The 26,703-nt window shown below is 35.6% G+C and overlaps 3 protein-coding genes across 4 annotated transcripts; 2 read left to right on the forward strand and 1 right to left on the reverse strand.

Annotated features, from left to right (window-relative positions):
- The first annotated feature begins 1,815 nt into the window (after nt 1-1,815).
- Nucleotides 1,816-9,174, forward strand: LOC132184308 (TOM1-like protein 3). 2 transcript variants are annotated; one of them, XM_059597890.2, is made up of 10 exons: nt 1,816-1,981; nt 2,542-2,693; nt 3,662-3,740; nt 4,023-4,121; nt 4,257-4,370; nt 5,812-5,957; nt 7,184-7,265; nt 7,785-7,870; nt 7,949-8,140; nt 8,288-9,174. In XM_059597890.2, the coding sequence occupies exons 2-10, from the start codon at nt 2,584-2,586 to the stop codon at nt 8,928-8,930; spliced, it is 1,551 nt and encodes a 516-aa protein (XP_059453873.2). In that variant the 5' UTR covers nt 1,816-1,981; nt 2,542-2,583; the 3' UTR covers nt 8,931-9,174. The 2 variants fall into 2 exon arrangements, with proteins under 2 accessions (XP_059453873.2, XP_059453872.2); XM_059597889.2 differs by having other exon boundaries at nt 2,557-2,693.
- A 4,918-nt stretch (nt 9,175-14,092) lies between these two features.
- On the reverse strand, nt 14,093-16,665 carry LOC132184735 (STAY-GREEN-like protein). The gene is made up of 5 exons (XM_059598472.2): nt 16,386-16,665; nt 15,519-15,695; nt 15,247-15,405; nt 14,763-14,909; nt 14,093-14,501 (listed from the first exon to the last, which is right to left on the reverse strand). The coding sequence occupies exons 1-5, from the start codon at nt 16,536-16,538 to the stop codon at nt 14,388-14,390; spliced, it is 750 nt and encodes a 249-aa protein (XP_059454455.2). The 5' UTR covers nt 16,539-16,665; the 3' UTR covers nt 14,093-14,387.
- A 2,870-nt stretch (nt 16,666-19,535) lies between these two features.
- Nucleotides 19,536-25,770, forward strand: LOC132183780 (putative methyltransferase PMT25). The gene is made up of 8 exons (XM_059597197.2): nt 19,536-20,487; nt 20,570-20,719; nt 21,846-22,116; nt 22,202-22,312; nt 22,418-22,592; nt 24,261-24,530; nt 24,978-25,172; nt 25,279-25,770. The coding sequence occupies exons 1-8, from the start codon at nt 19,567-19,569 to the stop codon at nt 25,505-25,507; spliced, it is 2,322 nt and encodes a 773-aa protein (XP_059453180.2). The 5' UTR covers nt 19,536-19,566; the 3' UTR covers nt 25,508-25,770.
- The last annotated feature ends 933 nt before the right edge of the window (nt 25,771-26,703 follow it).

Here is a 26,703-nt window from a genome sequence, read left to right on the forward strand (position 1 = left end):
TTTTAATTCCATCCAAAACTCCGAATCCAACATAAATATTGATATTTCTTATAAAAAAAATAAAATACATATATTTATAGATACATATATTAGAGATGGCAATTTGTATTCATGTGTTGGGTTTGACCGTTTGAGTCATGTCAAGATAAGGATATAAAATTATATAAGTTTATTATAACTCGACTTATTTAATTAAACGGGTCAAATTAAATTCTTTAGTTCTAACCCTCTAATTTTGTATTAGGTTTGCATATCTATCAAAAATTGTCATACACAATATTGCGTGTCGGGTTCGAATCGTGTCGAGTTATAAGTATAATATTATATAAGTTAACCTTAATTCGATCTATTTAATTAAATATATCGAACTCCTTAATCATAATCCTTTAGTTTTATATAAAATTCGTATCAAGTTCGTGTCAAAAGTTGACCGTCCAAGTGTATATGGGAGTATCATTCTCATTTAATTCAAAGAATGTTTCTAGAATTTTCACAATTTTCCATTTGACTAGATTGTCCTGCTAGACCTTTTTCAAGTTTAACGGTATGTGTAGGCGGCAGGCCTTTCCCGTTGCTGGTCCTCGGTTTCATTCAATCCAACGTAGGAACGACGGCTATAACGACAAAAAGTTTCTAGATTCTAATTTCTACATTTGCAATTGAAGTACATTGGACCAGATTAGAGGAATCGGATCGGACCCAGTCAACCCATCCGGCCCGAGTTGGGTTCATTGACTTTTCCCAATGAGCTCATAATACAGCACAAAAGGTAAAAGCCAATTCCACCAGTTCCCACATAGACCTTACGGTGGGCCCCGGTCGGTCCCCCATGAATACGCGGTTGGACGGCTCAAGATTACTTCCCCACCCATGAAGAAAGGTCAAAATAAGAAATATGGATTGCTATTTAAATAAATAATGAGAAACCTTATTTATTTATTTATTTATTTTTTCTCCCAATAATATCATAACTGGTGGTCATTTAGTCGGCGGTGGCAGATACAGAGTGCTGCTCAAGGTATATAGAGATTCATGGTTGTTAAATTTTGGATTGATTTTCTTTTTTTAAATAAGACTTTATAAGTAATTTAAGAAGACGTCTAGTGGGTTGGGCATGAGAGTGGATGGCGATGTAGTCCGATCTAGTGGCTACAGCTACCAAATTGGATGGTTCGGCAACTCTCGTGTTTGTTGGGGGTGTAGCCAATTAGGAGGATAAAGAATGCTATTCATGTGTTATATAATAATGGGATTTTAAAAAATTTGGTTGAAATATGATTTTATTTTACTTAGAAAATTTGTTCGTTATCAAATGAATGAATACAAATGATGATTCCATTAATCTAATTTATTGTATTTTTAATAATAATCATTCCTATTTTTAGATAAGGATAAGAGTGAAATTGAAGGTAGTTTTCATCAAAGATGTCTCTATGTTAAGTAACACCTGCCTTATTACGCTTTATAAGCAAACCTCGTCTCAATAGAGATTTGTGAAATTGCTTACTCTTACTATAATTTTATTTAATATCCATAAAATAAGATCGATTACACTTTCAACTAACTTTTGAATTAATTATTGATTAATTAAAAAGATTAATGATTAATTTGAAGTATCAATTATAAACATTATTGGACGATTATAAAATAAAAATAGCATTAAGATTACTCTTTGAAATGTGAAAAGTAGAAAGCGCTTATCAAAAAAACAAAAGTTGTGGGAAATAGAAAGTCCAAGGTGGTTCGATGGGTCTAAACTTCTGAACGTGTATTCTAATTATAAACAGTAGGCGCTGACGCGAAGAAAACACCACCAACCAAACAGTGCAAACAAACGAACCCACTACCCAAGAAGAAAAAAGGCACGATAAAACCACTCCTCAAATTCTCTCTCTCTCTCTCTCTCTCTTCTAGACCCATTCTGCATATACACATCGTTCCAATCTCTTTTGATTTTCTCATTTATTGTGGGCTTTGACAGGTAAGCTCCCCTAAGATCCCAGAGCTGACTCTTCCAGATTTTGTTTCTGATTCCATCGTTTCCTTTTGATCTTAATGTGAACTGTGGGGGGTTTATATTTTGAATCTGGGTAATCAGATAATTGAATTTTGGCTTATGGGTTCAAATTCTCTTGGGTTTTCTGTTTGGCGCAGATATTTGAGTTCTGGTTGTAATTGTAATTTGTCGATGATCCGAGCTTGTTGTGCTTTAATCGATTTGGGTTTTTGTTTTTTATTGTGATATTTGTGGGGTTTTATTTTCCTTTGATAAAAAACAGTTCTTTGGCGTCAATTATCATCTGGGTGATTCATAGTTCTCTCTTTATCTTGGTCATATTCGTGCATAATTGATGTAATAGCATTAAATTGTGATCTGCTTGTTTTGTTTTTTTTTTTAATTGTGGGTTCATTGTGAATTAGAGGACCGAGAAAAATTGTGACTATAGACAATTAGCAATACAGGGTTGTGGACTGAGTTGATTAGGTTGAGCTACTTAAAATTTGTGTAATGGATTGACTTATATGATTGAACTCGTGGAGGGTTTGTGTTCTTAGGAATTTGGAGGATAAAGGACGTTTCTGATGGCTACTGATGCTGCAGCCTGTGCTGAGAGGGCAACGAGCGATATGCTGATTGGTCCGGACTGGGCCATAAACATCGAGTTGTGTGATATTATTAACATAGATCCTGGGTATTATTCGTTTCCCTTCTGAGTTTTTATTTTTTATCGGTAACTCCTTTTGCAAATTCAGGATAGGTTGATTTTTATAAAGCATGAATGTTGTTTTTGTAATTGAGTGCTTGCTTAAAATGAATTGCCTACTTGGCAATGCTATATATTATAGACACTGTGTAGATAGATTGATTTTGTGCTCAGAAACAAAAAAAGAAAAAAGATAGCTTGATTTTGTTCAACAGGCGAACAATTTTAGAGGAAGTTTTAGACCATGAAATATTATTGGTGTGGAACATTAAGAAAACACCAGTTGTCATTAAAGACCCCTCTCTCTCTCTAATCATTTGTTTCAATGCCTGCCTCTTTTCCTGAATACGTTATAGATCTTTGTGTTAAGGCCATTGAAACAGACGAACAATTTTAGAAGAAGTTTTAGACCATGGAATATTATTGGCGTGGAACATCAACAAATAACCAGTTGTCATTAAAGATCTCTCTCTCTCTCTCTCTCTCTAATCATTTGTTTCAATGCCCGGCTCTTTTCCTGAATACTTTATAGATCTTTGTGTAAGGCCATTGAAACTCATGCAACGAAAACTTAAATGCGTCTGCTTTAGCATGTGCTTCCGCAGTTGATGGAAACTCATGTATGCAGGAGATTTAGGGTGAATATCGGTGCTTCACTAGGTTAAAACTGACCTTGGCAGTAGTAAGTTGTTTATTTACTCTAATGCAGGGTGAATTGGCAACTTTACCAAAGGAAGTTGTGTTTCATTAGTGATTGATTCTGTCAAATGTTTAAATGTGATATCTGTTATTTTTTTAGTGGACTGAGTTTTTTCCATTCTTCAATTTTGGAGCTCCACTATCAATTATTTGAAGCCATCATCATGATTTTGTTTTTGCAATACTCTTTTTCCACAGCTTATGGTAACATTGCGCTCATTTCCATTAATTCTCTCAAATGTGATTGAGAATTGCAGGCAAGCAAAAGATGCCTTGAAGATACTCAAGAAGCGCCTAGGCAGTAAAAATCCGAAGATACAACTTCTGGCTCTTTTTGTTAGTATTTTTTCTTTTCTTCCAGACTTTTTAGACATTTATTTTTGCTTGATTATTTTGATTAATAAAATTTGCAAGATTAGGGTAACTAAGTGGATCTAAAGTCACTGTCTAATTGGTATATGCCTGCAGTGCCAACATGTTGGTGTCAAACATGTTGATTAGTTTGCGATAATTGTATGCTATGCTTTGTGCAAGATAACAATGAACCAGTATCACCTAACATTGATGTTTCATATTGCACCTAACGTTGATGCTTTGTATTTGGATGTTCTGAGCTAGGCATTGGAGACTGTCAGTAAAAATTGTGGGGAGAATATATTTCAACATATCATTGAGCGTGACATCTTACACGAAATGGTTAAGATAGTGAAGAAGAAGGTGCACAATAATTCTCCTGTCTGGTGATTTATATTTTCCTTCTGTTTTTCCTATCTGTTGCGACATGTTACTCAATACCCTCACCCCCTGAAGTCTAGGACGCTTGTTCACTGTTTTTCTAATTCAATTTTGCAGCCAGACTTGAATGTGAGGGAGAAAATACTAATTTTAATAGATACATGGCAAGAAGCTTTTGGTGGACCAAGAGGAAGGTATCCCCAGTACTATGCAGCATATAATGAACTGAAGGTGATTGCTTCATCATATCGTATTGATTTTTTGTCAATCTCGTATGTATATATTGCAAGCTTCAGTTGTACATAAAGCGCAAGAGCACGCTTGATTGAAGTGAAGTGCATATTTTTAAGTTCATGTCCTGTCATTTTTGCCCTTTGGGTCTGCTAGAGAGGCATACTACCATACAAGCTCTTTGTTCTGAATCCTCAGCAAGTAGAATAACATATAAGCAAACTGTTAAACGATGAAAAATACAATTTGAGTATAAAGCTACAAAGGCTTTACATGTTCGAAGAAAACACAATTACGTCCAACTAGACACATCGCTATAGAAGGGAATGCTTTTTGCCTTGTATAACTTGCAACATGTCTTTAGAAAAATGTTGGACACTTGATTTGTATGCTTTATGTATCAAAGTGAAAAAATAATCTATATTTTAAAATCTAGCTTAAGTGACATCTCCTCTCTCTATAAGAACAGGATAGAGGGTAAGTTTGTGGATTCAAGACCCACTGAGTTCATGTATAACTTACCAATAAATTTTTTTTTTTTTTTTTTTTTAAAAAAAATCTTTATTTTATGACATAATCAAATGAAATTATATTTCTGAACATTAAAGGCGAATATGTCCAGTCTAGTATGTAGAGGCTAGGAAATGCAGGTGGTGCCTTTTGACTTTTTTTTCTTCCAAATTTAGAAGTTTTTGGATGAGAGTCAAACCATGTGACTCGTGAGACTAATAGAAATGTACTAAAGAGAGGATTCCTTTACATGTGATATAGATGATTACTAAAGAGAGGATTCCTTTACATGTGATATAGATGATTAGTTTTGAAGTCAGTTGGAATGTTCTGCTGGGAGGTTTTACCCGTGAAACTGGGTCCAACAGGTCAGATCTTCATGTGAGCTTGGATGCCTTATTCACCTGTTAGAATATCAGGAAAAAGTAAAGATAACCATTTATACAAAGTAGGTATTTATTCTGTTTCAGGTTTCTGCAGTCATTTTGACATGCAGCAGTAGCTGTTTGAGACCTAGGTTTTCAATTCTTAGTCCATTATGGAATATATTTCCACTCTCTTCCCATATTAGAGATGTATGGACATCTTCTGCCAGAATGAAAGCCATAATTGCAGTTTTGGAAGTGAGTTGCAGAGTTGTTGCTGACAAGTACCATGAGTTTTGGTTGGTTGTTTCTTTCTTTCATGCTAAATTGTATTAGTTGATTATATCATGAACTTTGACTGGTTGTTTCTTTCTTTTGTGCTAAATTTTAATATTCGATTGTATCATGAGCTTTCGCTGGTTACCTGAATTTTTGATTTATTTCCTTCTTGAAACCTAGTACACATTGGGTTGCTGCTTTGATTTACGCCAATTTTTTTTTGTTTGTTTTGCCTATCCTTCAATCTGTATTCTTTCTTTAATTTACTCCAATTTGGTAATTGGCAGTCTGCTGGAGTTGAATTTCCACCCCGTGAAGAGAACAGTGTACCATTGTTTACTCCACCCCAAACACAGCCAATAGTTCATCACACTTCAGCATTTGATGATGCTGCTATTCAAGCCTCTCTACAGGCTGATGCTTCTGGCCTCAGGTACTATTTGAGCAATATCCCGTGTCCCATTTCTTCAGCTTCTTTTTATTTATCATGGAGAAATATTCTTGATACTTAAATCTAATTCTTGATACTTAAATCGAATTAGTCTATTTTTATTGGTGGGTGAATATTGCCATAGTTCTGGCATTGTTGCACTGCCACCATGCATACAAAAGACATGCAAGATAAGCCTCTGCTATTAGAAAGGTCTTAAAAAATAAAGAAGGGACAAATTATGGAATCTCCCATGTATCTTCATCCAATCAAATGGTGATGTCAAAAATAAAATAAAATAAAATAAAAATGCAAGAAATCTTCTGGGCCATAATAAATTTCAGTATCCATTGGAGGTTCTGGCATTCCTTTCCCTCCAAATGGTTCGCATGGAATTGCATTCCAAATTATACTACTATAGTGTTTACTGTAACAACCTTTCCAACGTCCATTAAATCCACCACCAACTTGGGTATAAGTAATAAATCCACAACAAAGAAAAACTAGTGGCCATAAATTTCTTGCTACCTCACATTTTGTATGAAGTGATCCTTGGATTTCTAGTCTTTGATGGATTCATGGTTTATATTTGTGAATCTCTGTCATTGACATAATGCCCACCTGAAGGAAATTAATGTTCTGTGTTTAATCTGAAAGAAATTAATCGTCTGTGTTTTAAATCTTTAATAATGTTAGAAAAAAAGAAGAAGATTTTTGATGAATACTAAAGGAAAGCAATACAACTCAGGTTAAAACCTTTTTTTTGGTCCATTTGTGTTTACTTTTACTGACTAGATCATTAGCAGATGACTTAAATTGCTCAAGTAAAGGTACCAGTTTAAAACGGCTTATTAAACAGAAGAAACCATAAATATGACATAGTTTGATGATGAGCTTTCTTTTCTCCTGCATGTATATAATATGTCATCAATTCCACATAATATCTATCTATACATATGTTAATCTAAGACCCCCATCTGCAGTCAAAAAAATATATGACGCACTTGGTACATATGATACATTTGTGTAGATCAAAGTTCGCCCCTTGGATAATTTAAGCATGCACTTTGCCATTTGTACAACAGATCCCCCCCCCTTCTTTTTTTTTTTTTACTTGTCATCTCTGTTTATTTATTTTTATTTTGTGTTTATATAGGGCACACTGGCCCAGTTAATTGTTAGTTAATACATGCCAGATTCTATCCAAATTAAACTTTGTTTATCACCAGCTTGCCAGAGATCCAAAATGCTCAGGGGATAGCTGATGTGTTAAATGATATGCTTGGTGCCTTGGATCCCCGTAATCCTGAGGTGATATATCTGATTTTTCCTTCGCTGAAGATTGTTAGTGGTCCTTGTTTAGCCATTTCTCTTCTGAATATTTGATTAGTTGCTTGTTTATTAATTATTTGTTTCAACATGCAAGATGCTTTTGCATATGCTTTCTTTTTACATTTGTGTGAAGTACTCTGGAATTTTAGTGGCTACAAGAATCTCAGATTTGGGACTACCTCCACAATAGAAACCTAGATCTTAAACAAAATTTGTGTTTTCCACGGTGGTGGTTCCCTCTATGTATGTGCACTTGAATAATTTTGCTTACAGAAAAAGAAAAAACTGTAATAGTAATTTGGTGGAAAGGAGAGATATTATTCAAAGAAAAAATTACTAAGAAAGCAATTTACTCTGAGAGAGAAAGAGAGCGAGCATTTCTGTATTTCCCAAACTAAACTTGTCCGAAGCTTCTGGATAGTTGTTGGCACTAAAAACGACAACACATGCCGACTCATCAATCATCTATGGGATCTCATGGTTCTGGATATATGGCAGGGTGTGAAGCAAGAAATAATTGTTGACCTTGTTGACCAGTGCCGTTCCTACCAAAAGCGTGTCATGCTTCTTGTGAATGAGACCACGTAAGAATCTGAACAAAAAAATTGTAGTTCTTTTTTCATTTGAACTGATGACTCTAACTGACAGTATTTTCCCTTCAGAGACGAGGAGCTTCTTTGTCGGGGATTGGCATTGAATGATAATTTGCAGCGTGTAATTCGTCTGCATGACGACATTGCAAAAGGAACCTCTTCAGTAGGAGTTAGAGGAACTGAAACATCAGTTGTACCACTTGTGAATGTGACCCATGAAGATGATGAATCTGAAGATGATTTTGCCCAGCTAGCTCATAGGTGAGGTGACTATTTTAGAAGGGTCTCTTCTAGATTTCATTCTTCTTCATTCTTTTCCTTCTGTACCTACTGAGCTCATACTTATGTGGTGTATAATTGGGGCCATTCTTAATTGATTTGCATGTAACTTTGATTTCCACTACGCAGGAAACCAGCAAACGCAAAGACTGAACCAGTGCGAGTCAGTCCAGTTCTTCCTCCTCCGCCCGCATCAAAGAAGCCCATTGCCACAGAGGCTGGCATGATCGATTATCTCAGTGGTGATGTCTATAAGTCTGCAGGATCCCATGAAACATCAGAACCAACATCCTTTTCACCTCCAGATTATTCTAACAGAACTTCCGCCCCACCATTGACTCCTCCTACACACTCTTCCTCTCCCCCTCCCACCCATCTCATTAATCCCACTGCATCAATGCCTGTGTTCACTGGACGGTCTGTATCTGATGAACCAGCTCCCTTAAGCAAATCTGCAGATGAGCTGCCTCCTGCTCCTTGGAATACTCATCAGTCTCCTGGCAGCCTTCCACCTCCACCTCAAAGGTATAACCAGAGACAACAATTTTTCGAGCATCAAATTTATCCGAGTGGTGCGGGTCATTCAAGTAGCGGGTCCGGTTCCTCTTATGACAGTTTAGTGGGGCAGACTCAGAATCTCTCTCTTAATCCTTCTACCCCAACCAAGCAAGCGAAACCAGAAGATGCTCTTTTCAAAGATCTGGTTGATTTTGCAAAAGCCAAATCTTCTTCTTCCTCTTCCTCTTCCACCAAACCCAATCGCTCATTTTGAGTGATTTGAGTGTGCATTGTGTTGGTACAGCTTATGAATATTGTTATTTTTTCAGGTCTGCATCAGATTACGAGATTACTTCATGTTGAACACTTCTTGTTAGGGACTTTGGCTTATGGTTTGCCTATGACGTTTAGCAGGATTATTTCTAGATGAACTGTTATTGCATATATCCCAGTATATTGATGTACCCTATTTGTTCTATTTTTTCTTTAGTGGGTTATGTATTCAGTGTCTTTTTATACTTTTTTTCCTTTTTGAACATATGTTGGGGGTTGTATACTTGTATATTCAAATTTCCACTATCCGAGTTTATTTTCAATACACACGCACACACACAAAACATACATACATATATATGTTAGATTACGTTTTAACTACAATTGGAATTGCTTTTTGGAGATTTACACCTATTAATTGAATTAATGTTTAAATAAATTGACGGTTGGATAGCATGTTTTCCTTCAACTTAAAATACATATTAAATTTCATGTCAATTAGATATTAGTTAGTAACCTATAAGCTTAGGCATTATATATAATTAAACTATAAATGCTAAATGATGAACTTTTTATAAGTGAGATGGTTCATAATTTCTGAATATCTTAAAATTCGGTACATGAAAGGGGAGCATTTGATATTCAATTAATGTGTAATGTCCTTCAAAACCATCAATTGAAGCAATATCCCTAAAAAAAAATTAGAAATTGCCTAACTGACCTACAAGGCTATAAACAGCCGTGGTCTGGACAGCCAAGCCACCAAGCAGTGGGTCATTCCAGGTTTTTTATTTAGAGAAATACTTGGCTTCATTAAAAAGTCTATTTTTTGGCCATTTTAATCTTAGGTGGCATGACTCATTTTCCAGAAATCTATTAATTTATTGTTTAAAATCTATTAATTTTAAAATTGTTCATGCCACTTAGGATTAAAATGGCCAAAAGATGGATTTTTTAATGAAGCCAAGCATTTCTATTTTATTTAAAGTTTTTTATTATTTTTTATTCATGTTTTTTTCTTTTATATTTTACTATTTATTTTCTTTTTAATTTTTAATTAGGGTAAATTTATATTTTTATAAATTTTATAGGGATATAAATAACATTTCCTATTTACCGTTTAATTTAACTCTCCAAGAATAATGAAAAATTCAATTATCACTTTTCAAGGTTATGAAAATTCATGGCTTATAAGACGTATATAAAGGGGATAAAACTAAGGTTTTAAGTCAAAGTTTGTTATAATTAAAACTCTCAAACGGCTAGTCCAATCAAATGTCATTTAAATTCATTCAATTGAACTATTAGAGTTTTATAGATTCATCGCTAATTTCATCTCTTCGATTGAAGTCTGACCAAATCTTCAACTAAGGCTCTTAGGTTTAAGTATGAAAATACTCTTAAACACCTCAACACTTTGCTTGAATAAACTTTGACTAAACATCTCGGATTTAGTACTAGGACTAGATGCATTGGTTGAGTAAGAGCTTTGATCAAACTCTTTCAAACTTAAATTTTCAGAATACTCTTTAACCATACGCATTTTAATTTGGACTTAACCCTAAACATAAAACACAACACAATTAGGTATTATTATCTAATTGACTTGGGGAGTGAAACAAGATAGATAGTGCATGCCAAATATTAATATTCATTCTCATTTTTGGAGGATATATATATATATATATATATCAAATAGTCTCACTGTCCGACCTCCGTCGGCCGAATTTTTCTAATCCCTTGTCAACACCTTCATTTAACATAGAGTAATGATATAAGGAAAATTAGAGCCCTTATAGAGTCATCTTAAATGTGATGTGTCATTTTGATATATATGTTGGTGATTTTAAATGTCACATCACATTTGAGATGATTTTAGGAGGACTAGGTCCTCCTTATATCATTACTTTCTAACTTAACATATGGGTCTATGCATTGATTGCTTCATATACACGGCATGCCACCAAAAGGATACGAATATAGTATGAAAATAAGTTGATTAAGATAAAGAATTAACTTCATTTTAGGTTTTTGATTTCCTCCCTCCCCCTCGATCGCCGAGATCGGAAGTCATTAATTTTCTTCTGTACTTATATATTTTTCATTCTGTTTCAAACTTTCGGTACTTAATCCCTTTTTGAAGAAACACCTTGATATATATATATATATATATATATATATATATATATATATATATATATATATATAGAATTAACATGATCGATGTATACATTCAAGAGATATCAATAACATTTATATATGGGAATGACACAATTATTTGTGCACTACAATTGAACCAAGAAACCAAAGGATGGACACTGGGATGGGAATTGGCCGGGTACTCTTAAGTTTAAAAAAAGAAAAGAAAAAAAACCCTATAGAAAGGGAGAAATATGGGGATCTCTTGTTTATTAATATATACTCTTTTCTTCCCGTTTGGTGCTCTTTCTTCAACCTTCCCATCAATCTGCAAATGATAAAAGCATAATATTAAATCTTTTCATCTTATATATATTCTGTGGCAAAGTTGGTTATATAGGATATTCTCTCCATGGCCTCAAATGAGAGAGAGAGAGAGAGAGAGATGAAGTAAATGAGCATTAAGTGCAGTAAAAGAGAGAGAATATTTAGCGTCTATTACCGCATGAAGGCTGTATTATTTTATATGAGAAGAGGCGGATGGCCGGGATGGGTGACTGCAGTTGTGGTTGTTGTCGCCAAGCAGGTAATGAAAGGCAAGTAGGCATGCAGCAAGCTTCATTTTTTTGTATAGGAGGACGAAAACCTTGCGCTTTATACTTCCTCTTCTTGTAGGAGGAACAAGCAGGCTCCTCTTCTTGCTCTGACTCGCAGTCGCCCTTGGTGGCTCCGCTAATCCCATCTTTTTTGCCTCCATCATCTTCCGGCAGTCCGCTAGATTGTGCGCCAATGATCCCCAACTATATAGTGTGCATATTGTTGGGAGAGTTTGCATGAGACGTACGTACGTAGTGAGTATAATGCAATATATTCTTGTTGGGAGAGAGGAGGAACCTTCGTGCCACCTTCATGCGGTTTCCTACAAAAGTAAATAGTGCAAAATGGTGCCAAACTCGATCGCGATCGCCACTTTTTATTGTCCAAATTAAACAAGCAATTCCGTGCCATCTTGTGAGGTTATTTGGTAGGTTAATAGGTTATTATCCTCAAGAGCATGATTCTATGCGACTCTCAAACTGGAATATGTCAATGTGTCACTACAGCTCCATAGCTTTACATTAGTTTCACATCTGACATTGGAATAGGACCCTATATTCGATCGTCCAAAATGTTATAGAGAAAAAAAAAAGAAAAAAAAAAAGAATAGGACCTTTTGATATATTGATAATGTTATGTTTATATATATATATATATATATATATATATATATATATATATAGAGAGAGAGAGAGAGAGAGAGAGAGAGAGAGAGATTAGCCTTTTGCTGCTTTGCATGTGATGTGTTATCTGCACAACCACTAAGAAATTACCTGACTTCATGTATATCACTTCGGTGTAAATGTGTACTATTCCGAATGAGCTAAGGGAAGGTAGAATAAATTTACTGGGGGAGAAAATACATTTTATCATGCAAACTATCACTACTTCGGCATTTTAGCTTCTAAAATTTAAAAAATAACACTCAAATCCTATAAATTACCAAACAATGACAATTTATTTTATCCGTTAAGTGTTTTCGTCTGTTTAGATGGAATATAAGTAACATTTGTCAAACATGACTTTTACCTCCTAAACTCCCGATGCCTCGGGTAAAGTGTTCAAAAACCAAGAAAAATACAAAATTAAAAAGAAATTAAAAAAAAAAGAAGAAAAATTTGGAGGTGGTCAAGCCACCCCTTATGGCTAGCCACCCTTTGTCTAGCAAGAGGAAGCAGTCAAGCCACCCTCTTGGCTAAATGAAGGTGACTGAACCATCCCAATCAAATGCTTTGGGGGTGGGTTCAGCCACTCCTAATTTAGACAAAAGGGGAGGCCGAGCCACCCTGTTGGCCAAATGAAAGTGACTGAACCACTCTAATTAGATGTTTTGGGGATGGTTTCGGCCATCCCTAGTTCAGCCAAAATGGGAGGCCAAGCCACCCCGTTGGCCAAATGAGGGTCGCCGACCACTCCCAAATGGTTTAGGTTAGTTTCGGTCACTCATGGTCTAACCAAAGAGAGTGGTCGAGCCACCGCCTTGACCAAATGGCAACCCCCAAATGGTTTGGGCTTCGAGGATAGTTTCGACTACCTTCATTTAGCTATTTAGAGTGGTTCAGCAACTCCCTTTAGCCAAATTTTTTCCAAAAAACCCACGGCTAGCCATGAGTCATTTCTAAAAGAAATTTTAAATATCTTTTTCCCTAAATTTATTGATTTTTCTGAATTTTTTGTTTTTTTAATCTTATGTATGGTTATGTCCTTTGGGGCACGAAAAAGGGGACATCCTCTTTTTTTAAATGCTCATTTTTGGGTTTGACCGTAATCATTTGTATATAAAAGTGAGGAACTATTTTATTGTAAAAAAAAAAAAAAAAAAAAAAGAAATAAACAGGTTTTAGACGGTTCATATATCAGGAAATGAACCGTGTCATTTTTTGTTTAATTTTTAATTTTGTATAAAATTAAAATAGCCTTATGCACTTGAGAAGAAAAACATATGGATGTTTCGGAAAGAATAAATAATTCTTACATGATTCTTAGGAGTAACTAAACACAGGAATCTCATACATATTCCTGAGAAGCAAATCAGATTCATAATCATTTTCAAATGTGAGAATAGTTACACTTTTATAAATTCAGATTCTTAAACATCACATTTCTAAAAATATAAATTATAAAAATAATGTTAGATTTTGTGAACCAAATGGCTCATAAAAAGATAAATAATGAAGAATCTGGCTCGATTACTCAACTCCAATAGGTAGTCCTGGGATACTCATGACTATGAGCCCATCTTTTGGACTAAGAAGAATAGTGCTTGCTCAAAAGCGAGTACCCTTGGAGATGGGAACGATGAAAAAGATAAAAGAATTGGGCATTTTGGGCCAGAAAATTGGCCCCCTTGGCTACTAATCAGATCCGGAGCTTCGTGGTTGCCCATCTAACGAACTTCTTTGAGATAGAATAGAATAAAGACATACATAGAAATAAAGACATCAGCCATTTTCTGATTTACCAAATGACAAAATGGCCTTAGTTACAAAAGAATAATGTGTCAATATTTCCGATTGAACATGTATTAATTGTAAAAGAATCAATTGAACCCACATTCTTCATGTAAGATGAGCTTGGCCTTTGTCTCTTCCCAAACAGGTTCTTACGATTTCATTAAGAATATGATGAATCCTGCTTTTGGCTCAGGCACCATAAAATTTCAGCCCTTGTGGCATGAAGATCCAAAAACCCTTTGAGGTTAAATTTCCTGTTAAGTTGCTCTTCAAAGAAGGAAAGCAAAAAGGGCTTGGAAGATGGATTTTGGGCGCCCCCACTTTTCCCTCAAACCATCTTCACTTGCACTTAATAAACCTTGGACATGTTCCCCTTGTCTTCCCTGAAAAATTAATCACTAAAAAGTTCAATAATATGGCACTTCACTCTTTTCTCAAATGTGCTGAATTTGAATCTTGCCTAAGCAGTTTACCTTCTATTGTTTGTTAAACACACGAGGAGAGTTTTAGAATGTTAATTTAAATGATTAAATTTATCATTTTTTATCTGTTGGAGCTTAAACTTTTAAGATAAGTGTTAATTTAACAAAGTCTTGAAAGATAATGGGAGGAAATTGAGTATGATTTGTGATGAGTGATTTTACCTCTGCAGCATTCTTGAGAGGTCCCCAACTTTCTGTTTGATTATACTTAGGTGAACTGGAATGGAAATATACCCTAACTAAAGCATCCAGTAGCTCAGGATGCTCCCCGAAAAGTACTGAATCTCCATGCAGCACAGCTTTAAGCACCTGCCTTCCATCAAACGAAGATCATATCCATGTAAAGTTCATTCAGCCAACAAGCAAGCATTTTTGACAATGTTTTTATATAGCATGGATGGGGAGACAGAAAGGAAGAAAGCTATTCATTTCAGCAAAGATAACAATGTAAAGTTCATGGATGAAGATGGTGAGTTAGTGTTGTGCAAAGGACAGATGGTTTCTGTGACAATCTCCTTTTTTATGCAAAGGAGAATCTTAACATAAGACATAATTGTTGTATAAATGATAGCCATACATACATTGCATTTTTATTAACTTCAAATCGGATATTGCAGGTAAAAAAAAGTATGGAATTCAAACTTACCAAAGGCAATTCCTTTGAGAATATGTGGTATCTAAACTCTGCTGCCAGGTCTAGCAGGGGATTAGGGCCACTGACATAGCAATGGACATGGAGACACAATTCATCTTTCACTTTCTTCCATTCTGCAACTACATCATCCTTGTTGTACCACCCATTTAACTGCCAAGAACAAGTGGACAAACAAAATTATATGTGCACTTGTTTGTCTATCTCAGTTTTAGACATCAGCTGCAAACTTTAAATGCCTAATTAGAAAATAAGAGAAAGTATACCTGATCAAGGTTGATGACATTAGAGATAGTCAAGGTTAAATTAGCTGTGAAGTCACAGTGGGATAGGATGTAGGTTCTTGGAATAATTCCTGAATACTTGGTCAACTGTTCTCCCATGTAAACCACTTTCAGCTTTGAAGCTTCGAATCTTGCTGGAGGACCCAAAAGTCTGACAGCCTAGCATCAAGAATATGCCATCTAATTAGGCAATAAAGAATACCAATGATAACTGTTGCAAAATGGTGTTAACCATGTTGTATTTGAGCTGCTGCAAATATGTAATGTTAGTTTTACAACAGAAAATCCAGCCCGAGTATTCAAAGATATTAGATCATGTTAAAACTATTAAGCTTTTCTCTAGTGTGTGTAAAATGAAGGGAACTGAAGGTGCATCAGATACAACAATAAATATACAATATTTGTCTTCATTAAACATATCCAGAAGTTGTCTTAACCCACTTAATCCAGATTAAAACTTTCCCATTAGTCTCATACCAAAATATTGTTCAGGGGGCTAAACACATATCTATGACAGCAGTAAAAGATATTGTACAACCCAATTCTGAAATGCCTTCAAGCGACTATTGCAAGTTATTTTCATTTGCACCAATACAAGGATGGTCATATTACCCACTACACATCGCATTGTAAATTTGAAATTAGTTACATTTTTCATTTCTTCCATATAAACAAATAGGAAATTAATTTATTCATCAAGCTGATGCAAATTAGGGTATATGATGATTGTGCAGACTAAAAAACTGCTCACTCCCATAAACTCCTTAGTTAAAGAGTCTTCCTTTAATGGCATCGTATATATATAAGGTACATTACATGTTAAGATAGAGATGGGAAAGAGAAGAGCACCTCAGAGACCAGAGTATTGTAGGAGGCTCTGGTGCTGCTTATAGAAGAAAGAAGAACAGGTTTGGATCTTGCTGATGGCTTTAACTTGGTTTTGTTGATGAAATCCCTCTGTGGTGTTAGTGAGAAAGCATAGTAAGCACAATGGCAGGCCATGGAAGATGCATAACATAATCCTCCTCTTCATCTTTCATCCCCTACCATTGTCTTCTCTCAAGCTCTTCTGTGAGAGAGAGGGAGAGAGAGGAGTCAATTGTGTGGAGAATTGTAGTTCATAGTTTTGGTTTGCGTGCCCCCACAGTCAAATTCTTTGTCAAATCATTCTCTCCACACGTTTGTTTTTTCTTTATTTCAAAAATTGAAAAGAAAGTTTGAATAATTGTTGATTGGTGGTGGAGCTAAATGTTGGTGACACGTCATGGCCAATGCTTCAATGTTTTTTGATAAGTTGTGTGGATAACGTGACTACGTGGCTCTTGTTGGGTCTATACTCCATAGTTCTTTCCCGGATTCTGCTCATATCCATTTCCAACGTTTAAGTAGAAAGTAGAAGGCAACAATAATTCTAGCTCGAAAATATTGTATTATTAGTGGGCCTTGGGGCTGCTATTGGGCTCAAGACTTTTCTTTGGGCCCTTTGGAAGCAGATGGATACTTGGGCTGCAAAATGGCTTCCCCCCTCTCCCATTATCTTTAATGCAGCCCATACCTCTCTTTGCTGAATTCCACTTATCTCAACCAATCGGACGGACGATAACGAATCTCATCCCATGACCTGGAGAATCCAACGGCTCTCATTGCACTTCACCCTTTTAAGTTAAATCTTAGTTTTTTTTAAATTTTGTATTGCCTTTTTATCGGTTTTACAAGTCGTATTATTAATTGCTAGCTCTACGTTGCACATGAAAGATTGCGTGAAGTCTGCTATGATCACTTTGGGGCCTAATTTTTTTGGATGCAAAGGGCTGAGGTGGGGTCCGATACCCATGTCACCATTGATTGGCCGATTTGGTCCAAAAGCAACTTTCGGAGGATGAAAGAAAGGAAAGAGAGAGATTTATATGCGTCGGTGCAGTAAGTGAAAACATCCCCATCGCATTATCGCGGTTTGTTGGGGAGCGATTAGTGTGTGGGGACGGCTGATTGACATTTGGTTATTCCGTTGAAGAACGGCAAAAGTTTTTCTCGAACTTAATTTATAAAAGTGATACGTATTTTTTAATATATAAAATGTACATATTTTTTTTAATAACATGAATAAAGTTAGAATAAATTTTATTAAAATCTCATTTACATATCACATGTTCTTAAAAAAGAGACACATTATTTTTATAAACTATGTTGAAAAAAATTCTTTGAACTCTGTAGAAGAAAACTTTGTCCAGTTTGAATTAAGTTTGTTAGATCCAAATGGCATCAAATTAGGATACCTTAATTTTTGGAAAAAAAAATCAAATTTAATTCTTAGATTTTCATGCTTCATTTACCTTAATTTTTGAAAAAAACAAAAAAAAAAAAACAAATTTAATTCTTAAAAACCATTCTTAATTTCAACAATTAGGTTCTTAGATTTTTCTTTGATTTTAAACAAGTCATTCTATCAATTTATTATCTAATCAATTAATGTTAAGCGACTCTTATTTGACATATTATGTGTCAACTGTACTGTTACGTGACACAAATACTTTAAATTACAAATAAAAATTTTTAAAAACAAATTCTTTATTTATGGTATATTTATTGATTCGTTCGACGTGATGTATTGTTAATTAATTGAATAATAAGTAAACAGAAAATAACCCTTTTAAAATCATAAAAAAAAAATCCTAAAAACTAAATTGAAATCACATAACCTAAGAATTAAATGTAATTTTCCCTTAATTTTTTAAATCCAAAGTATGTTCCTTCCAACTAGTGAAAAGCAAGTGATGGAGATATGTTATTGTCGTTGTCCAATTGGTTGCAGCTTTGCTCATAATCAGCTGAGAATTAAGAAGCGGTGCTCCTGTCAAGCTTAAAGTCATCATCCTCTTTGAGTCCAGCTAAAACCCATCATCTTTCATACAAAATGATCAAAGAAAAAAGACTAACAGTATCTCACATTTACCCCCTCCATGTGTAAATCCAAGAAAGGTTAGCCAAATGTCTGATTTACCCTCCGTTTCCCACAATAGTAATAATAATAAAGAGCCATGTACTCTATACTAGATCAATACTATTTATATTTTCCCTTCTGCAAGATCTCCTTTTTATAGTCTAGTAATGAAAAGAAGCCCTCTGCCGTTTTGAAGAGTTCCAGCTCTCTCTGCTTCGCAAGTCTGCTTCCCGGTTCATTCCATTTTTGTGTAGTCTCTACGTGAAGAGAACAATAAAAATGACCCAAGACCCGTGATTTTTTTTTCACTCAGATCACCGACAGGAAAGAAAGGTAATCTTCAAATCCTACTCTCTATCTCTCTTCCCTCATAATTTGATCTAATTATTTTGTAGAGTGTGAAAATTTTTGGGTAGCCAATAGATTTATTTGTGGACTCGTTCATTTTCAATTTGCATCATATTGCAGCACTGTTTGGAGTGAATTTTAGTGCTTTAGATCGTTTTTGTGAGTTCAACTCTCTTATTGCAGTATGTACTTCAGAAGTTATTGTTTGCTCTGTAGTTTTGATTTGGAGATGTTATATTGAACTTGGGTGGTGAAAGTTTGGTCTATTTACACTGAAGATTTGTTCTTACATTGATGGGTGCTGCTCTTTTTCGTTTAAGCTATAAGCTTTTTGATTGAAGTTTCCCCGTCCTCTGGATTTTGTTTTTTAGTTAGTATATTACCATCTTTCGGACTGAATCTGTGATTTTTCGCTCCCCTATGAGGTTTTAGCATTTTCTTAAAAATGTAACCACACACCTTGTATTGACTCACATTTGGATGGAGTCTTGAAATTTCTGCTGAGAATTTCTGCTATGAATTAGTTGGAATAAAATCGTCAAAATATGTTTTTCTAGCCTTTGGGAAAAAATTCTAATGAAATAAAGAAAAAAGGGTTTTGGAGAAAGAAATGAAGAACTAGAGATTTCAAAACAATCAAAGAGCTAAGTTGAAATTGAATTTCGTTTTGTGGGTTTACTGATTTTTTGTTGTTGGCCCTCCCAGGAGTATATATAATCGGGAAATCTACACCTAGAAAACATGGCTCAAGGGAAGTATTCCCGAGGTGATGGGAGGAAGTCTTCAAGTTACTGGTCGACCGTATCTATTGTGGTGTTTGTTGTATTTTGTTTAGTTGGGATTTGGACTTTCATGTCATCCATGGTTCCAGTTCAAAATTCGGACTTGACTTCTGAGGAGGCTGTGCCCGTAAGCCAGGTGAAACAAATGGTAACTGAAAATGATTCTAGGCAATTTAAGGACATTTCAGGTGATTTACTGGAGGATTCAACAAATGGAGATGGCAACACCAGAAATGATCAAAACATAGTTGAAAAGGAGTCTGGGAACACAGTCAATGAAAATCAGGAAGAAGTAGTTATAAAGGAGAGCTCTGACAGCGAGCAGACAGAATCAGAGGAGAGATTGGATGAGAATAAATCAGAGTCCGTTGAGGGTGAAAAAAAATCGGAGACGAAGGAAAGTCAAGAGGGAACAAAACAGGAAGATAAAGTGCAGAGTCAGACTGCAGAGGAGGCGAATGAGCAAAATCAGGATAAGCATTCGAAAAACAATGCTGCTGAGAATAATATGGAAATCCAGGAAAATGATCGGGGTTCAGATGAGGTTTTTCCTACTGGTGCTCAGTCGGAAATTTTGAATGAAACTACTACTCAAGATGGGGCTTGGTCAACCCAAGCAAAGGAGTCACAGAATGAGAAGGAATCACAACAATCTTCAATAACTAAGAACCAAAGTGGCTACAGCTGGAAAGTTTGTAAGGTAACTGCTGGGCCTGACTACATCCCTTGCCTTGACAATTTGCAAGCCATTAGAAAGCTTCCAGGTATGGGGCACTATGAACATCGAGAGAGGCACTGCCCCGATGAAGCTCCAACATGTCTTGTTCCTCTACCTGAAGGATATAGATTCCCCGTTAAGTGGCCTACAAGCAGGGAAAAGGTATATCACATTTTGTGCATCAATGAAAAACTACTTGTAGTTTACTTGATGTTGAAAACTGTTCTTCTGGTGCCTGATGCAGATATGGTATTATAATGTTCCCCACACCAAGCTTGCAGAGGTTAAGGGACACCAAAATTGGGTTAAACTTACTGGTGAATACCTCTCTTTTCCTGGCGGTGGAACTCAGTTCATAAATGGTGCTCTTCATTACATTGATTTCATTCAAAAAGTACGCCCTTTTCACTTTTATGTTATGTCCAGCTGCAAGCTTTAGATACCACATATTTGTTAAATCTATTTTCATTTTAGTACATATATAAGCGTAAAAAAATATTAGGGAGGTAGAAAGCATTGTGATATATTGTGAATGAGGTTCTTGATACTAATGCTACTGTCTTAGTTCTCGTGTCAACGGATCCCAATGCTTCTGTCTTTGTCTAAATATGAACCTATTGCTATTTTCATTTTATGTATAAACAAATTTCTTCAAGAGCTCCAATAATTGTTTTTTGCTGATTGTATGCTAGCGCAGTACTTAGTTCTCTAAGCTCAGGACTGGGTGCTTAAAGTAATAGTTTGGAGCTTTCAGATAGGGTTCTGGTTGGGGAAGGTCCTTCTTCCCCCCCGGCCTGCTCAATACGGCAAGATGAGGCTGTAAACATGACCTGGAGCTATATATATCTTTTATTGTACACAACACATGAGTTTTCATGAGTGCATCTCTTATTTCTATGCATATTCGGGTTTGCTAAGGGAGCTGTGAAAGTGTGAATCATGCTCTTAACTGTAGAACTTCAGCTGAATGAATAAAAAGGGAAGAAAAAAAAACCCTCCTATAATACTTTTTTTTTTTCTCCTTTTCTGACAGGTGAAAACACTCCTAGATTTACTTGATTTCTTTGTAGTGAGCATACAGGAAGATCCTTCTGTGGTATCTGTTGGACTTACCAGGATTGTCTTAGTTTTGAATTGTCATTATTTTCTGACTGAATGAAGCTTCTGGTTGTTCTATCAAATGCACTGGCCTCCACCCATGTTTTTCCATTCTTGCAACTTGTCCTTGTCATCAGCTTCATTTTCACTATGTATGTGATGCTCTGTTATTTGGTCATATGACACCCCTTTATATAACCTTGACATAATACTTGTGTCCTCTTTGAAATTCATCAAGCATAATCTACTTATGTTTATTTTCCATTTTTTTTTTCCTTCAAATTTTCTCTTTGTTCTCCAAGTCCAGCTAGGCTGCACTTTTGGTTTGGTGTTTTGATTTCCAAATCAGGATCTGTTAGTGAGATTCTATTTCTTATTTGACTAGTATAATGCATAAATGGATATTTGTATGGACAATGCAGTCTCTTCCTGCCATTGCATGGGGGAAAAGAAGCCGTGTGATATTGGATGTTGGGTGTGGAGTGGCTAGCTTTGGAGGTTTTCTTTTTGAAAGAGATGTTGTTGCGATGTCATTTGCTCCCAAAGATGAGCACGAGGCTCAAGTACAGTTTGCTCTGGAACGAGGAATTCCTGCCATATTATCAGTTATGGGCACCAAAAGACTTCCCTTCCCCAGTGCTGTATTTGATCTTATTCACTGTGCACGCTGTAGGGTTCCTTGGCACATTGAAGGTGACGTTTCATTCCTTCTCTTTTTTTTTTCTTTTTTTTTGGATGTCTTCTGTTGTTTAGAGACACAATTTGAGGTAAGTTGCAGGTGGTAAACTTCTCTTAGAGCTAAACCGTGTCTTGCGACCTGGTGGTTATTTTGTTTGGTCTGCTACTCCTGTTTATCGCAAGGATTCTGAAAATGTTGCCATTTGGAAAGGTAGAATTATTTCTTTTCATTGTTGGTTCCTCTCAAGAAAGATGGACTTGGGGATTGGTTTTTTTGATGCCTGTCTTTTTTTCTTTTCGTCTTAATTGATGGCAGCAATGTCTAAACTAACGAAGTCAATGTGCTGGGATTTGGTGGTGATTGGAAAGGACCAATTGAATGGTGTGAGTGCAGCAATATACAGAAAACCAACTTCCAATGAATGCTATGAAAAAAGACCACAAAATGAGCCTGCCCTCTGCAAAGAATCTGATGATCCAAATGCAGCCTGGTATTTCCTCTTTCCCCCCTGGTTTGCATATTGGTTCCATCGGTGGACCTTGGTACAAATATTGGCTGTTATAAGTGGTCACGTAAGTAATAATTGGGCAACACAAGTATTGTGTGCTGCAAATAACTACAATTGAAAATTTCACTAGATGGATAGCTGTATAGATCTGTCACTCTTAAGATATAAGATATTTGTTACCATCCTAAAGGCGTTCATAAAATATGAGATGCCGAGTGTCTACTTTCAAGAGTATAAATAAATGAAATTTGAAAACTCCCCGTCTCTCTTCTCTCTCTCTCTCCCTCTTTGATTTTTTTTTTTTACAAGTAAAATAAGATCATGCTGCACCTTAGAAGACAGATTCTTTTCTCTTAAGTAACATTCAGTTTCTCAGGGAAGCTAATACTCTTTCTTTTACGGTTTTTAATAATGACATTTCAATATTAAAAAAAAAAATCCCAAAAACATGCAGTATTTATATTTGAACAAAAATAACTGATGACCAGTGCTATTGGTGACCTAAACAGAGGTGTCTTACGATAAATTATGTATCACACAGAGACGAAATCTCATGGAAGACAATAGACATTACTATTTTACAATACATATGAATTAAATTAGGTTGTGAAGTTCTATAGACTTCTGATCGGTCTGAGATTATATGTCTTGTTGATGATTTGTTATTTCATGCTTTAGTGTTTACAAATCAGACTCATTTCCACTTAGTAGTTGGAGTATATTATATTACTGTATCTTTTCAGCTAACCACTTCTGATTGGCTAGATTCCATTCTTAAAGGGAGTTTTCTCTCGTTACTGTATTTGGATATCTCCAAGATATTGACTCAGTAAAGTGTTATTTAGTTAGCATTTGAGGATACTGGATCAAAGTGTGATATTCTTCATTTAAAAAGGGGTAAAAAGTAAAAGAAAAAAAATCCTACAAACAGTCAGATGCAAATTCCCCCTAAACACTGCGTTTAACAAGATGGGGGGCAGAATAGAGTATTTCAGTTTTGCCTCTTCACTCTCTACATTATTGTTACGGTTTGTAACTCTGTATGTTTGTAGAAACGGCCTTACCTTACTGTGGTGAAGGCTTGTGTATTTATTGATAATTCTGTTACACGTAAATGAAGATGATAAGCTATAAATTCAAATATACAGTTTGATTATATCAGACCATACACAAGATAAACATCGAGACTAGAGACTATCTTCTAGATTTATCCTTAGCCAATTTGATCTTATTGGTTGATGAGTGTTGATCATTATCTTCAACAGATTCCTTATTCCTTGCTATCACTTGTTGGTGTTTGTTGAGTGATATCAGATATGTCCTTAACAATTATGTTGTGCAATAAAAATACGTTTTCATTGCATTGGTTATGGGAACAAAATAAAAATAGGAATATAGGAAATTGCTGAAGCAAGGGTATCATGTAATCTTCGAAAATGAGTTTATCCTTTTTCATATCTTGTATTCTTTATTACATATCCAAAGAAATAAAAATAAATTATTGTATTCTTTATCTCAGCAAGTTCACTAGCTCCAAAATTGCTTCAATTTACCACTAAAGCACCTTCTGCATTTAAAAAATGCTCTACGAGCATATTTATTAGTGAGTACTTGTCATTAAGTGTTTCCGTGATGAGTGTATTTGTTCAGGAATGTACCACTGCAAGCATGCGTGCACAAAGTTCCAGTTGATGCATCAGAGAGGGGGTCTCGCTGGCCTGAGCAATGGCCACTAAGGTTGGAGAAACCACCTTACTGGTTAAATTCTCAGGTTGGAGTCTATGGCAAAGGTGCTCCCGAGGATTTCACTGCTGACTACAAACACTGGAAAAATGTCGTCTCCCACTCATACTTGAGTGGGATGGGAATCAACTGGTCTTCCGTGAGGAATGTTATGGATATGAATGCTGTCTATGGAGGGTAAGCATCCAACATTTTATGAATACTTTCTGTCCATGAAAGTTATCCATTTGTTTTCTCTTCTCAAAACAAAAACATTAACAAACAACTTAAATACAAAACACTCATAAAAACACAAAAACATTTTTCACATTTTTGTCTGGCCAAAACATTTTTCAGGCAAAAAACAAAAAGCACCCATAAAATGCATTAACAAATAGAGCCCTTGGTAGGCCCTTGTAAAAAACCGGATATCATTTTGGCACAAAATATCTAATGATTCCTATCAATTTGAGCAGAATGTGGTTGTTGTTGGATAAATGATAACGATACCCTTTCAGCACCCCCATATTTTATTGCTTTGGTTATGACATTTTCCTTTTCTAGTGTAGTAAGAAGCTTAGAGACTCATTTTCATTTTCGTTTTCTGTATCTTGATATGCTTTCCATGATGGAAATTTCTTTTAGGTTTGCTGCGGCCTTAAAAGGCTTAAAAGTGTGGGTTATGAATGTAGTCCCAATCGACTCTCCAGACACACTCCCAATAATATATGAGCGAGGTTTATTTGGAATGTATCATGACTGGTGTCAATCATTTAATACGTACCCCAGAACTTATGATCTTCTCCATGCGGATCATGTCTTCTCCAGTATCAAAAAAAGGTTTATTATCTTGCATACTACATTCTTGATGTCTTATAGTTATACCTCAACACAGTTCTCCAATGATTAGTCTGATTAAGCGTGTTAATAAATTTTCTGGCCACAGGTGCAAATTAATGGCAGTGGTTGCAGAAGCTGATAGAATCCTTAGGCCAGGAGGAAAGCTGATCATACGGGACAATGTTGAAACCATAGGTGAAATCGAGAACATGGCTAAATCTTTACACTGGGAAATCCGATTAATTTATTCAAAAGACAATGAGGGATTGCTCTGTGTTCAGAAGACAATGTGGCGTCCCACAGAGACTGAAACAATTATGTCAGCAATTGCTTAAGCATGATGCTTCAGCAAGTGTCTGGCTGTCCCTGGCTTCTGTGCTGCTGATATGATTAGTCTTTAGGTATTCATTTTTGCCTGAAGCATTTTTTAGTCATGGATGTAACGTATATTTATACTTTGATTAATCTTAGAGTCCCAGTTACGTTCTTTAGTATATTTATTCCATTTTTTTTTCCTGCTTGAGTTATATGCCTTTGGGAACAAAATTTTTATTGTATCCTCATATTATCTTAAATATAAACCAAAATATTTAATGCATTCTTGAAGGGTGTGTTAATATCTGATTAGGAGCTTGTTCATCACAGAGCCCGAGTCTCATTTGTGTAGCAGCAGCATAAGCATTGTCTTAATATCTTCTGCAGGCGTATCTAAGTTCTTTATTATAATAATATTACATGTGTGGCCAATGTCATATTTTCAGCAGAACACCCCCCACACCTTTAATAATGTAGCAGCGTGTGCATAATTATGGTGTATGAGGCTGTGTAAAATTCTCCGACAGCAAGACTTTTAAGGAAGATATGAGCATATATATCCTTTCTTTTTGATTGTTGGCAATTCCATAGGAAGGCTGACAAATAATCTAATATTACCTCATCCTTTACCAGTCTTGATGCTTGGAATGATTGGTGTCATTAGACTTTAACCTAGGACTGCACTCTTACAGCTTTACCAGCATGTCCGAAGGTTTTGAGAAATGCTACAAACATTCTCAATTTCATATTGAATTTTGAATTCAATGGTTATTTTTAGTGCCCCGTCAGGCACACGAGGCCCCTGCTCACGAACTGTCGGGCAACTCCTTTACTGGACATTGAAGTGGGGTTTTTTGTTGATCTTGGCAACTAAGACCCATTGCTTGCAGGTGTGCCTACCTACAGTCAAGCCTTTGGTTTGCTACAAAAGCCGTCTTTTTTTATGGCCCTATTCTTGGTCGGTGGGTCAAGAAATTTTCAGTTTTTATTGTTTTTGTTTGGCACCGTATTGCACTAGGAGCTCAATGAGGTGTCACACCCCTCCATGTTGATCTTATTTTTTATTTTTTTATTTTTTTTTTCTGTTTAGTTAATAAAACTTAATCTTACCCATAAAAAAATAAAAGTGGAACACCTTGACCCTTGAGCAAGAAATGGACCTACCACATTGAGAAAGAAGTGCATTGCCCACCTTCAACTCCACTCCCGGACTTGC

This window comes from Corylus avellana, chromosome 7, assembly GCF_965113065.1.
Source record: "Corylus avellana chromosome 7, dhCorAvel1.hap1.2, whole genome shotgun sequence".
In the NCBI taxonomy this organism is placed as follows: Eukaryota; Viridiplantae; Streptophyta; class Magnoliopsida; order Fagales; family Betulaceae; genus Corylus; species Corylus avellana.